Source organism: Macrobrachium nipponense, chromosome 5 (genome assembly GCF_015104395.2).
Source record: "Macrobrachium nipponense isolate FS-2020 chromosome 5, ASM1510439v2, whole genome shotgun sequence".
NCBI classification, from domain to species: Eukaryota; Metazoa; Arthropoda; class Malacostraca; order Decapoda; family Palaemonidae; genus Macrobrachium; species Macrobrachium nipponense.
The window spans coordinates 8,892,202-8,906,342 of record NC_061107.1 but is presented as its reverse complement, the minus strand read 5'-3'; the positions used below and the strand labels follow the sequence as shown (position 1 = coordinate 8,906,342).

General features: G+C 37.7%; 2 protein-coding genes across 3 annotated transcripts in view; both read left to right on the top strand.

Annotated features, from left to right (window-relative positions):
• Positions 1-14,141, top strand: part of LOC135215185 (uncharacterized) — a 56,705-nt gene that overhangs the window by 37,671 nt on the left and 4,893 nt on the right. The window lies entirely within an intron of this gene.
• On the top strand, positions 7,086-8,212 carry LOC135215962 (neurogenic differentiation factor 2-like). The gene has a single exon (XM_064250918.1). The coding sequence runs from the start codon at positions 7,381-7,383 to the stop codon at positions 8,122-8,124; it is 744 nt and encodes a 247-aa protein (XP_064106988.1). The 5' UTR covers positions 7,086-7,380; the 3' UTR covers positions 8,125-8,212.

The following is a 14,141-nucleotide window of genomic DNA, read 5'->3' as shown; positions in this document are numbered from 1 at the left end:
ACTGACACAGGATAAGGATAAACCTGAAGACAAGAATAAAAAGGCGGCTGAGGAAAAGAAGAAGACTAAGGGAAAGAAGGCTAGTAAGGATGACTGACAGGATGAGACTAGGACTGAATGCATTGGGGAAAGGGCTGAGAGTGATTTAGATAGCGGTGAGTGGAAACAGATGCGTAGAAAGAAGGGTAAGAAGAGTGTAATCAGGAGCATATGGGATGTTGGTATGGAAGTTGATTCGCTGTATTCGGACGAGGTTATGAGGGATCAGAATGGAAGTAGCGAAAGTGAGAGTGAGCAGGAAGTACGAAAGGCTGTGCATATGAGAGAGGTACCCCGATGTTCACAATACAAGGAATATGGTAGTAGGGACATAGGGGACTTTTTTAAGGAATGAGAGGTATTGAGGCAAAGTATGGGATAACAAGAGAGTCTGGGCAAAGAGAGTTGGGTAGCGTTTTGACAGGATTTTTGTTGAGTATGTATGGGGTAATGATGAATTTGGGGAATGTGCCTTATGAAAGTGTGAAAGCCAGGATTGTGGAACAGGCAAAGAGGATAAAGATTAGTGTTAGATAAAGGAGAAAACATGGTTTTTGATGAGGTAAGAGTGAATGTTGGTGAGTCGTTGTCGATGTTATGTGCAGGTTGGAAACATTAGCCAGGAAAAAAGTTTGGGGACGAAGGGATAAATGAGTGTAAAGAGTTAGTGAGGAAGTTATTGGTGACTGTGCCAGAGAGTGTGTATGAGTTTGTAAATCTGAAATGTAAGGAGGAAATGCGATGGACGAAGGAAAGGTTGACTTGGAATGACATTTTGGAAATAATAGAGGATTATGAGTTGGATAGGTGTATGAAAGAAAGTAGAAGTGTTAGTGTTAGGACTGAAGTAGCTGAGGTTATACTAGAGTTTAAAAGCTATAGGGAGGCAGTTTTAGAAGGGCCAAGGTGAATGGCAGAGCGAGTGGCTGGTAGGAGCATTAGAGCAAGTAATGTAAGTATGGTTAGCCCTAAGAGAGATCGGAGTGCAAGCGCTGGAAGAGTAGGGTCAGTTAGTCGTGAACGAGAGCAGCCAGTGGTTTACAGATGTGGAAAGCTAGGACACAAGAAGAATGAATGTCGGTGGGCGCGTTGGAGCCTGCTTCGGGTGTGGGCAAACTGGGCATTTAGTGAGCGAGTGTAAGAAAGATAAGGATATTAAATGTTACAGGTGTGGGCAAGTAGGGCATATAGCAAGTGGATGTCGAGGTGCCCGTGTGACTGAGGTTTGCTGTTATCGCGGGAAGAATGGGCATTATGCTAGGATGTGTAAAGAACAGTGGGCGAAATGTGTTGAATGTGGAATGGAAGGTCACATGGCGAATGTGTGTAGGCGAAGGAGGATGAGTCAGGTTGAGAATTTGTGGAAACTAGGTGTTAAGGGGATTCAGTTGGGTGGGTCCTCTAGTATGCGGCGACAATATGTTCGGGAGAATGCAATGAGTGAGTGGTTGAGGGTGAATAAATGTGGGCCGAGCATCAGTGAGCAAATGGGTTTGGGAGATCGGCAGTTAGTGTTGGTTGAGTATAGAAGAAAGCGGAAGAAGGTAAGGAAAGGGAATGAAAGGGAGAAACATGAACTGCATGATAGAGGGGTTAGTGATAGGGTGCAAACGGTTGATAAAGCGTGTGCTACGGATGACTTTGAGGGAATGAATTGTGCTTGTAGTGTATGGGGGTTTGAGTTGACAGGGACAAATGAGACTTCAGTGAGAAGGAAACTGAGTAGTGAGGAGGTAGTTGATAGGATGGATAAGTCTTTGTGGGAGGTTGACAGAGGTATGGATGAACTGAGTGGTTTGGTAGCCAAAATAGGGGAGATGTTGGAACCAGAGTTAGAAGACATCGGTGAAGTAGTGAATTGGATTTGGGAGGATGGTAGTGAGGGAGATAATGGGAGTTTGAATGAAAGTTGTTCGGAAGAAGTGAATGGCGATGTAACTGAAAGAATGTATGATGGTCCTCAAACAAGATCCATGGGACCTGCATCTGAGCATCCTTGGGTGTTGCGAAAGGCAATTTAGTGTGGATGCTGTGAGTGTAAGGAGACGTTGTCAAATGTAATGGGAGAGGTAATATGAAGGAGTAATGATATTAGTTTATATTTGACAACGTCTCCAAAGGTTGAGAGAGAGAGAGAGAGAGATTGGTGGAAGAATAAATAGGAGTGGTTAAATGGCGGTCGGAAGCGTGTGTCTATTGTGGCGCTCTGTAGTATATCAGTGGCAGTCTGTTGCGGGCGGAGTCGTAAGCAGTGAGTCGTCTGTTGAAGGCATAGAGTTGGTTTTTGGCAGCAGTTATCCGTTGGTGGTTAGTTGATTTTGTGTTATTTGATTGATTTTGGTGTTGTAAAGTTGTTGTGCGTGTGTCTGTCTGGTTGTGGTGAAGTTGAAAAGGTTGGTAGTGCGTTTCGGTGTCTGTGAGTGGTGGTTGGGGCAGTGTTGGTGTTGGCAGGTTGTTGTGCTGGGGTAAGTCATGTGATTGTTGTGTTGTTTCGAGCTGTTGGTGTTCTGCTCAGTGATTTGTCAGGTTTTTAGGTTATTGTGGGGTTGTGGTTCTCGGTTGGTTGGTTTGTGTTTGATTGTCGGCGGTGGTTGTGTCTCAGCTAGCCTATATCCAGCAGACAACACAGCCTAGCCCGGAGTATCTGCAGTTGGATAAGTACACATGTTTTTTTTTTTTTTGTTCTGTGTGTGGGTATGGGTCAATTGTTCCTGCTGTATTCTGTAGTGTAAAGAGGAAAGTGTGATTGAGGGTGGGTTTGGTAGCCAGATAAATTAAGTTTATGTGGGGGGGAGGGGCGGGATTTGCCGCTTGCTTTTAAGCTTGTTAACCCGCCACATCTTCAGTTTACTTTTCTTCATACTGTACTATTTACTTACTGCTATTCTTTACTTGATGGTGTAATTTCCACTGTTATATATTCTATATTGACAGGAAAATAGGAAAAAAAAAAATATCAAGGAATGCTTACAATTAAGATGATCCATAGTGAAGTTTCCTTTTTACTATATAAAGGTAAAAGCCATGAAGGAAAGTGAAGTAATGTAGCGTTGCGAGGCCTTTTGACTCAATGTCCTTTACTAGCAGACTTAGCTAAGTACAGGACATTGAATCCAAAGGCCCCAGAGCACTCCATTGTTTTCACTTTCCGTCGTGGCTTTTCCCTTTATTTATTTATTCATCACGTTCCAAATTTTCGTGATTCATTTATATAATACATATATATGTATATATATATATATATATATATATATATATATATATATATATATATATATATAATATATATATATATATATATATGTGTGTGTGTGTGTGTGTGTGTGTGTGTGTGTGTGTGTATGTATGTATTGTATGTATGTATGTATGTATATATATATATATATATATATATATATATATATATATATATATATCATATATATATATATATATATATATATATATAGCTGAATCACGAAAAATTGGAACATGATGAATATATAAATAAAGGAAAAAGCCACGAAGGAAAGTGAAAACAATGGAGTGCTCTCGTGGGGGGGCCTTTTGATTTAATGTCCTGTACTTAGCTGAGTCTGCTAAGTAAAGGACATTGAGTCGAAAGGTCTCGCAGAGCTATTATTTCACTTTCCTTCGTGGCTTTTACCTTTATATAGTAAAAGGAAACTTCACTATGGATCATTCTTAATTGTAAGCATTCCTTGACATTTTTTTTCCTATTTTTCCTGTCAGTATAAAATATATAATCAGTGGAATTTACACGGTCAAGTAAAGAATAGCAGTAAGTAAATAATACAGTATGAAGAAAAGTAAACTGAAGATGTGGGCGCGATAACGAGCTTAAAAGCAAGCGGCAAATCCCCCTCCCCCGACATAAACTTAATTTATCTAGCTACCAAACCCACCCTCAATCTCACTTTCCTCTTTACACTACAGAATACAGCAGGAACTATTGACCCATACCCACACACAGAACAAAAAAAAAAAACACGTGTACTTACCCAACTGCAGATACTCCGGGCTAGGCTGTGTTGTCTGCTGGATGGATATATATATATATATATATATATATATATATATATATATATATATATATATATATATATATATAATATACTTATATAACTGAATCACGAAAATGTGGAATGTGACGAATACATAAATAAAGAGAAAAACCACGAAGGAAAGTGAAACAATGGAGTGCTCTGGGGCCTTTTGATTCAATGTCCTGTACACAGCTGAGTCTGCTAAGTAAAGGACATTGAGTCGAAAGGCCTCGCAGTGCTACATTACTTCACTTTCCTTCGTGCTTTTACCTTTATATAGTAAAAGGAAACGTCACTATGGATCATTCTTAATTTGTAAGCTTCCTTGACATTTTTTTTCCTACTTTTTCTGTTCAATGTAAAATGCGACCAACCCTGTTCTCACTTACCTCAGTCAAAACAGAGTTAAATATAAAACACAGGGTGTTGCTTACAAAACATAATCGAAGCACCTGGTCCACCTCTGTTCCCCCTGGAGTGAACCTTCTCGACAAAAAAAATAAAAAAATTAAATAATAGATCATCATGGGAATGTTGCACCGAGAGTATAGAAAAGATTAGAAAAGGGCAACGAAGGGTGCTAGGTTTTTGGCCAACCACTTGTTGGAAAATACATTACAGAAGTGGGCTCAGAATTTCCTGCTTTTTACGGCCCAGGATGTTAATCGAGCTGAATTTCTATTTTGTTTTTGTTTCCATCACGGTGAGTTGTCTGGCAGATATGAGACGTTTAGGAGCGTCCCTTTTGACAGTCCTCATTAAAATAGATACGGGAAGCTAATGATGGCGTTTCTCCACCTTTGCTGAATATTTACATATACGATCTCTCTCTCTCTCTCTCTCTCTCTCTCTCTCTCTCTCTCTCTCTGTGTGTGTGTGTGTGTGTGTGCGTGCTAGCATCCTCGTCTCGCAGTCTCTTGTTTCGAAATGACGGAATAAATTGATTGATGATTACAGGTCAGTATCGGCCATCTTTCAAATTTGAAAGAGTAAAACAAATTTTGTGGATTAATTTTTCCAATAAATTTGCTGACAAAATTCCAAAATATAATAAAGAGAGAATGGTCACGACTGTAATAAACTTAAGAAGTGTTTTTTTGAATCCGAAACAATAAAAAAAAGGTACATTACGAGAAACCATAACCTCATTTAACACAGAAGTAAAACCCGATGATATTGGCTGGACGGTCGTCCATTATTCATTATTCATGTTGTCTCGGCTCATCATTCAACATTCACTGGGATGATTGAAAAATCAATGACCGGCAGATTGTTAAGCCCCTGAGAGACCAGCTAGGTAATCCAGGTGAGGTTGTTTTCATAATTTATTTATGTGGTGCGCAGGGAGATTATAGCATTCGAAATAAAATCCGTTATTCGAATGGTGAAGAAGTCTCTCTCTCTCTCGCTCTCTCTCTCTCTCTCTCTCTCTCTCTCGCTCTCTCTCTCTCTCTCTCTCTCTCTCTCTCTATATATATATATATATATATATATATATATATATATATATATATATATATATATATATATATATATATATATATATAGATATATATATATATATATATATATATATAGATATATATATATATATATATATATATATATAATTTCATTGTTAATGTCAACTGAGGCACTATTGTTTATTTTTCTTCAAGGTATAGGCCTAAGTTTTCTAAAGAGCAAACTCACTTTAGACGAAAGCTTCACGCGACAAAATTCATAACCAAGGACCCCCAAACTTGGGTAAAATTCCATTAAGACTATGGACAGCTATTGAGGTCATATTCATAAAGACGTTGACAGAGGGATCTTGTGCATTATTTGCTTATGTCACTGAAGAAAAAAAAAATGATTACGCGAGATGTGCTGTGACGTCAGAGGAGCCTACTAGATGGGTAAATGTTGGGCTCCGGTAACGAAGTCTGGTCAGTTGCTGGCGATCTCTCTTCAGGGAAGGACTAGGCGTCTTCGGTCTCCTGTCATACCTTGTCGTCAGCTTGACTGGACAGTCTAATGGTAAGTGTTTATTTTTTATAAGTATATATATATATATATATATATATATATATATATATATATATATATATATATATATATATTTCTCTGTTGTGAAAATTGTAGCCAAATCTATTTTTAATCAGCAATTAATATGCTTAAGGCACGTATTAAAAATATCACGCATTCCTCTACCATTGTTTTTATTTCTATTCCATTCCAGTTCAGGACTGACTGACGAAAAAAAAAACCAGTTGTCAGCTACGAGAGCGTTCATGAAGACTTTGTTGAATAATAGGATTACAATTAACAAACAAAAATCGATGAAACTGTTGCAGAGTACATTGTGCGGATGAGCAATTTGGAAAACCAGATGCAACGAACTGTGAGATTCTCCTATGAAAAAACAATGGGATTTATTTAACACATAATATTGATGAAAATGTTGTAAATATATCTTTGCCGGATGAGCAATTTGGGAAACGGGTGAATAAAATTTGAGATTTTCCCATATGAAAATGTACTGATGTGAAAGGCATAATTACAATCCTTCAATATGACGAAAGTTCATGAATAAACCTCGTGAAAGTCATAGCAATATCAAGAAAAACTATCGTCTGCTCGAAAGTCACCCTAAATATTATAGTGACCTGAAACGCGCAGATTATAAAACAAAAGAGAACTAGCTTTTTTTTTTTTTTTTTTTTTTATTAAAAGTTTCATGAAAAAGCAAAATAACATTATATTCTAGTGTACAATGACTGCAGTGGCTTGTGTTTCGTATTTGACTGCATTTTAGACATGAAACAGCTACTAGTTTGCACTGACGGTGACACATTTTAAAAACCACCAATTGGAAGAATATTTCGCGGTGGTACAAGACCCCCCCAAAACAGTTTTAAGCGTGAAAAGTGACATAGGGAAAATGATCGCGAAGTTGGACAGAAACTGTTGCTGAAAGCGAGAAATATAAACTTTAAAATTTTTGTGAGCAGGCTATTTGGCGATTATACAATAGACAGGCATTTCTGTTTGTTGGTTACGAAAGTTCAAGTGAAAATTTAATGATGTGCTTCGAATGTGACACAAGCAGGTTAATTGAAACGAGATGAGATGGCAAAATGTGAGAGTTTTGTACGTATTCAAAACTAAACACCAAGTTGTTGAAGACGAGATACAAGAAAGGGTATTTTTTAAGAGACATTTTTTCTTGCCAAGAGATAGATAGAGAGAGGGATTTTAAACACTATCCCATACGAAGCATCTGACAGCCTCGTCAAAACCGTCTGATCTCACAATGATCGTGAGAGACGACGCTGAAGCAGAGGACGTCGGTCCTATGCCAAGTGACTCCGTGAAAGACCCGAGGAGCGATCACTGCGTTCGAGACAGTGACACCGGCGGTCACGACATCCAGTCGAGGTCCTCTTCGGCCAGGGTTGCCAAGAAGTACGGCCTGAGACCGCGCAACGTCGTCGGGAGACTCCAGCCGGGAAGGACGAGAGAAGGGTCGTCCTCCAGACTTCGAGCCGCCCCTCTCTCGAAGTACCGCAGGAAGAGCGCGAACGCCCGCGAGCGCCATCGCATGAAGGAGATCAACGACGCCTTCGAAACCCTTCGTCGAATTCTGCCCGACTTCTGCAGCAGAAGAGCCGCCTCATCCATGACGAAGATCACGACGCTCAAACTGGCCGTCAGCTACATAAGGGCGCTGTCGCGCATCCTGGAAGACGGCCATCCGTCAGACATCTCTTTCTTCGACGGGTTCGGTCGGGAGGAGGTTTCCATGAGCAAACATGGTCCATTTACCAGCGCTCACCACCATTCGTTGATGGGGCATTCTTCCGGAACTCACATATCCCAGGTTACGTTGCGACCTCCATCCTGTAGCTACGGTGACCTGGATGACCTTCTGTCGGACGATTCGTGTGTCTTGGAAGACAGTTTCATTGCCTTCGACGACATCCAGACCTTGCCAGAAATGGACGCCCTTTCTCTACTGATGGTTCAGGATGTCAAGAGCCCCTCGGTGAGATCTTGAAAATAGGCAACTGCTAAAGGAAGAGGTCTGATATGGGGAGTGTAAATAAACATTGTATTTTGCAATAATCTGTCACGTAAAAAACTCAAGAAAACAAAATTCGTCGGAATGACGTGTCTATAAGGCAAAATAAAGTGCATTCTTATAATATACTACACAGTGAGAGAAAAAACTGTCTTGTTGTCAATGTAGAAATAATAAGGTTAGGGAGTTTCTATAGAAACAACATCTATAATTATATATTTTTCCAAGTGAGTGCTAATTAAAATTTCAAGCATTTGACAGGTTGTCTGTCGCATTTTTTTCTATATTCTCAGACTTCACATTGTTGAAGAGTGCTGTTCTTATTTACAGTGAAAACAGGATAGATTCGATTATTATTGCTGAACTGACACTTTGTTGTTTATCAACAGTGGCAAGAGTGTAATATTTCGATATTATGTATGTGTAAGGAAGGACAATGTGTTCAAAACTAATGGCAGACTGTATGTCTTATTTTGATAGGTTATTGTTATCAGGTGTAAATCGACTTTTAAATACTTTTTTTTTTGTGACCATTTATAAGCTTTTCTATGTTTCTGTGACATTGTTAAATGGTGGGTAACAAAACTGAAGTCGAGCAGAAATAAAATCCTTCGTCTGTTATCTAATACAGAAAAAAATATCTGCTGTGTATAAACTCATCGTCAGTTTCATCATAATGCGGGTGCGACTAATTGAGACAATAATGAATCCCTCATATCTTCTTTGCAATGTTTTGCAAACTAATTTGCTATCCCGGTCTAATTTGGATTTATTTATATGTGGTTTTATGTAAGTGCAACTTAAATTTCCTATGTACGTGTGTTCAAATCCTACAGAATATATTTGCATATCTGGACCAGTGGATGCCACCCTCTCTCTTTCTGCGTATCTCTTTTCTTCTCGGGAAGGATGGTGGTCATCAGTCCTTGATGATGAATATCCCCTCCTGGGTCTGTATTTTCTATGAGAAACGCCTTCACAAGGACGAAGGCAGATGATAATGATGGAGGCGCTGGGACTTTCAGTTGAGGATTGAGGAGTAGTCCTATAGGAGCTCCCGTAGCTGTTCTGTTGAGCACTATTTTAAGAGGGAGCCTGTAGGATACCTGTCAATGTCTCCGTGAGATTCGCTGAAAGAGAGAGACTCTCTGATTGTTAACACCCCATTTAACTCTCTCTGATTGTTAACGCCCCATTTAACTCTCTCTGATTGTTAACACCCCATTCAACTCTCTGATTGTTATCACCCCATTCAACTCTCTGATTGGGTAACACCCCATTCACATTGATTATGTTTACGATACCTTCTGACCCTGCTAAGCATTCCTTATGTATATATATACTTCTGCATGAGATCCTTCTTATAGCAGCAGAGCCAAGTGGAAGACTATTGTGTCATTAGGATGTCTGATGATAAAACTGATAAAGAAATCCTGGCTGGGAACCCAAAAGAAATTCTGGCCTGGGGACCCAGTTCCTAGTAGTGTTACCTGGTTGGCTGACGAAATATTTCTGAGCTAAATATTTTGAATGACGTGCAATGTTGGAAAGGGGAAATAATATCATGACAAGAAGTTAACAAATGCGAAAAAACATAGTTTAGCAAACGTAATATTACTTTGCGGTTGCATTTGTAATGGCATTTTGGAATTGAATCTGTCGTACGAAATGTATTCAACTGTAGAAACATATTTCTAAGGTCCTTTTATCTTCTTTCAAAGGTAGAATCTTCATCTAGAGCTAACATATACACTGTAATGTATTTAAAGAAATGCATGAAGGAATAGATAAATGTATTAGAATTAAGTTGAGTAAAACGTGCATACACAGTACTCATTATTTTCTTTGCCTTCCAAATTTGTTCTCTGAATTATGCTAAAAACCAGTTATGCGTTTTATTTTACTATTTAACACTATTATTATTTAAAAGTGCATTTCCTGGCATTTATTCATTAGCTTTACTGTCCTTTCAGTCTCATACTTGTAATTGACAGCTGCACAGCTAAAGCTTTAGCTGTTGTTAAAAGTAGAAAATTTTTTCGATCTGCGAACAGCTGTGTAACAAGGAAGTCTCGAAACTGTGATGAACTGATGTATATGTATTAATAAAGCTTTGTTTTTGTTTTGTTTTTCATCTCTAAATCAGCCAAGGTACTGTATCAGTTAAAACAAACAAAACTTCTCAAGAACAAAGAAACGCTCAATGAGGAAAGTACCCAAGGATTAAGATTACAAGAAGGATAAGTCAATAAGCATTTGTCGCACCCACAATGCACCAGCTGAGCTGACCCGTCGTCGTATATAAGCAGACGTCATGTGGGAACCCACTCGTCTGCTTGCATTAACACTTGGCAATTCTGTGCAGTGCGCGTTATTTCTTAAACCAGTGTCTTGGTTGGGGTAACCATGCTAAACACAGGTCCTTCAAGGAATGGTGAGATGAACATGGAAGTTAGAGAAGTGTTCTGTAGGGACAATGGGAGTTAATATAGTCATGGACAGTGTTTCTTAAAGTGTGGTCCGCGGACTCCCAGGGTTCTGTGGAATATTCCAAGGGGTCCTCAGGATAATGTGAGGAAGAAGCTTTGCTGTTAAGTTCACTAAAATTTGTGTGCAAAATTGCAAAATAATGTTGTGAAAGTTATTTCAAGTAAAATGTAAACATTTATGTTAAAGATAAGTTATTAATAAATAATCAGTAGCAATTTTAGTACTATATATGATACCCTGAAAACACTTTTAAACCCAAAAGGGAAATTATCATAATAAGGGGTCCGCTACATAGAGTAATTTTAATTATAGTGGTCGGATGCACAAGAAAGTTTAAGAAACACTGCTCTAAGACTATAGTAATGTGCAGGCCTCAGGGGCCAGTGATAGTCACGTGTTCAGACCTCATATAGGAAGTCTGCATCCAATTCAGTGTTCAAGTCAACAGAAACGGTAGGGGGGGGGGTTAGTGGCGTCAGTGCACCTCGCGTAGTGTGTTGTAGGTATTACCGAAAGGTTGTTTGCAGCGTCCCAAGTTAGTCGCATCTACTTTTAAATTTAATTAATTAATTAATTTATTTTTTACTTTAACTTCATTCCACATCCTTTCTTTAATCCTCCTACCCAACCAATCCAACTCCCTTTATTTCACTGTCTGAAGTACTGGATAGCTGATGGAAGAGTCTCATTTCTTGTCACTAAAACTGAATTTTCGTATATCACTGAAATCAACTTCCTTTTTTTTTTTTTTTTTTTTATATCAATAATTTGTGTGAATGTCGTGCACATTTCTTTGAAGCTGGACCTCCTGTCTTGTGAGAGAATGCCTGACATTTCACTTAAAAGAGGATGTGAGGAGATGTTCTCCATTAAATCATAATTGACTTTTTCTGATGAATATCATATTTATCAAACACACATACACGTATATATATATATATATATATATTATGATATAATATATATAGTATATATTTATATATATATATATATATATATATATATATATATATATATATATATATATATAGTATACCAAGATGGAATAAAAATAAAGTTAACAAAAAACTGAGAATCTCCAGAAATATCGAACTTCTTAAAAATATCAAACAGCAACCGCCTTTACTCCATAGAGCTTTCTATTTCGTGGGAAGTTTCCTGTCTTATTATTAGCTGTCGATGATGCAATCAACAGCAGCTGCCTTGTGGCGATGCCAGTTACCTAAAAGTAACTTTGATGTCTTCAATTTGGGGACATCTGCTCGGTGTAACGTGGTAGTTTTTAAAGGTATCGAATCATTGAGGGTCTAATGAAATAAATGTACACTACACTTAAGTCTCCATATGTAGTATTTTCAGTGTTTCTCAACCAAGAAAGTTACCAGGTTTAGCTCTTGTTACGTTAGTCATTGTCGTCATTTGGGTGAACTCTCAAATACCAGAAATTTTTACAGAAACGTTGGTTTCCCATCGTTGATTGTTGTTCATCTCTCGTAATAATTATTGGCAGGTGATATAATCTGATAAAGAGGCATTAGAGTAACTATCAGATTTTATAGCTTTGATCGCATCAGTAATTAAAGTAGTTATTTTTCTATTTGCTTATTATTCCAGGATCCTTGGAAGAGACTGCCATCTAGACGTCATTAAAAACAAAAGAAAAACTGCCAATTCTTATACAAAGTAGAATAACAAATTATCAGCGCATCTAGATTATTACTTGACTTTATTTCTATTTGAAAGCACTTTCCTAAAACCCCAAGACTTTCTAACCACGAATATACACACAAATTCGAGATACCTTTAAATAAATGACGGTTTAGAATTAGAGGGTTTATGGTGTGTGGCAACGATTTCACATTTATGAATGAAGGTTGTTTCACCCTCACTGTTTACGTTTGGTATAGTTGGCAGATGTCGCTATCTATAAAATAACAGATTTAGACGGATAAATATCACTTGAGGCATGTCTGCTATTACATCGTGTTAGTTATTAAATATAGGTATATAATCATTGGAGGTATCAAGACATATACACCTGGCATCCTTAGGAAGCATTATTCATATTTCTCAACCAAGAGAGTAACCAACTAGTCTTTTTTTTTTTTTTTATGCAGACGCTACCTTCCTTCACTGTAGCCATTTGGGTGAACTCCAATTCTTGCCAAAATTTTAATTTTACTCTTCAATTGCTGTTCATATTTGACAATAACTATTTAAATGCTAATATAATGAGATAAAAAGCACCAGAGAAAAAAAGTGAGATTTTATAGCTTTAATTACATCGAAAGTTAACATAAAATTTTCTTTGGTTATTATTTCAGACTCCTTGGATATGAACACGCTTTTGTGGTACTATAAACGAAAACTGAATAATTAGCACTGCATGTGCCTTTTCTCGTTTCAAATCCACTTGAAACTTTTTTTTTCATCAGATATCTGGACTTTGTGACCATGGACAGACCCATAAAGGCGATGTATGTTTATATAAATCAAGGCTAGGGGTTGAAATTTTGGTAATTCATGGCAGCGATTTCATGACGGTAGGGAGGGTAGTAAATGCTGTCATTGACAGCCAATGATAGAGCAGAAAATTTCTCGCTCAAAAGGGCAGCGATGGAACTACTTCAATGATTATTTTTAATAGTATTTTAATCTCTAAATACTATCACAATAGAAGGGCCAGTTTTCCATATAATTATCATTGAAAACAGCCAACAACAATTGCTTGTGTTGCACCCTCCCACGACAAGAATGTCAACTAAATCCCATGGCGTCATCGCCCAGTCTTATGAATAGAAGCTCTTACTCCTTCTGCGGTGACGTACTGGTATAGTTGCCATATGACACTTTGAACAAATAGCAAATCTAAATTTCGACAAATACCACTTTAAAAAGAGCCTTGTCTGCTCCTACACCATGTTAGGTGTTGAATATGTACCTACAATTATTGGAGGTGTAATTAAATATGTACTTGCTCTCCATATTTAGTATTCTCTGTATTTCTCAGCCAATGAAATGACCAACTAGTCTTTTTCGTCACTAATGCAGACGCTGCTTTCCCACATTGTAGCCAATTTGGTGAACTCTAATTCTTTAAAAAAATTAATTTTACCTAATTAATTATGGTCAAATTCTCACATTGATTATGTATCAAAGTATATGATCTGATAAAAAGGCATTTAATCTGGTAACAACATTTTACAGTTTTCATTTCAACAAAAACTTGAGTAGTTTTAATGGTCATTACTCCAGACTCCTTGGACAAGAACATGCTTATCATGCCATTAAAAGCGAAAACTGGCAACTGTTCGTGTAGGAAAATAATGAATAAGTAACACTGTAAGTGCGTTTTCTAATTTTAGGACCATGCAAAAAATATCTTTTTCTTAATGTTTTGACTTTGAGGCAATGGACATGCATATTAAAGAGGTATATTTACACAAATCAACGTTAAGTGTTTGCAGGTTGGTAGTATAAATAGCAACGATTTCATGGGAAGC

Excerpts from the sequence above, each read along its gene's own strand:
- LOC135215962 (XM_064250918.1), top strand. The coding sequence starts at position 7,381 with ATGATCGTGAGAGACGACGCTGAAGCAGAGGACGTCGGTCCTATGCCA.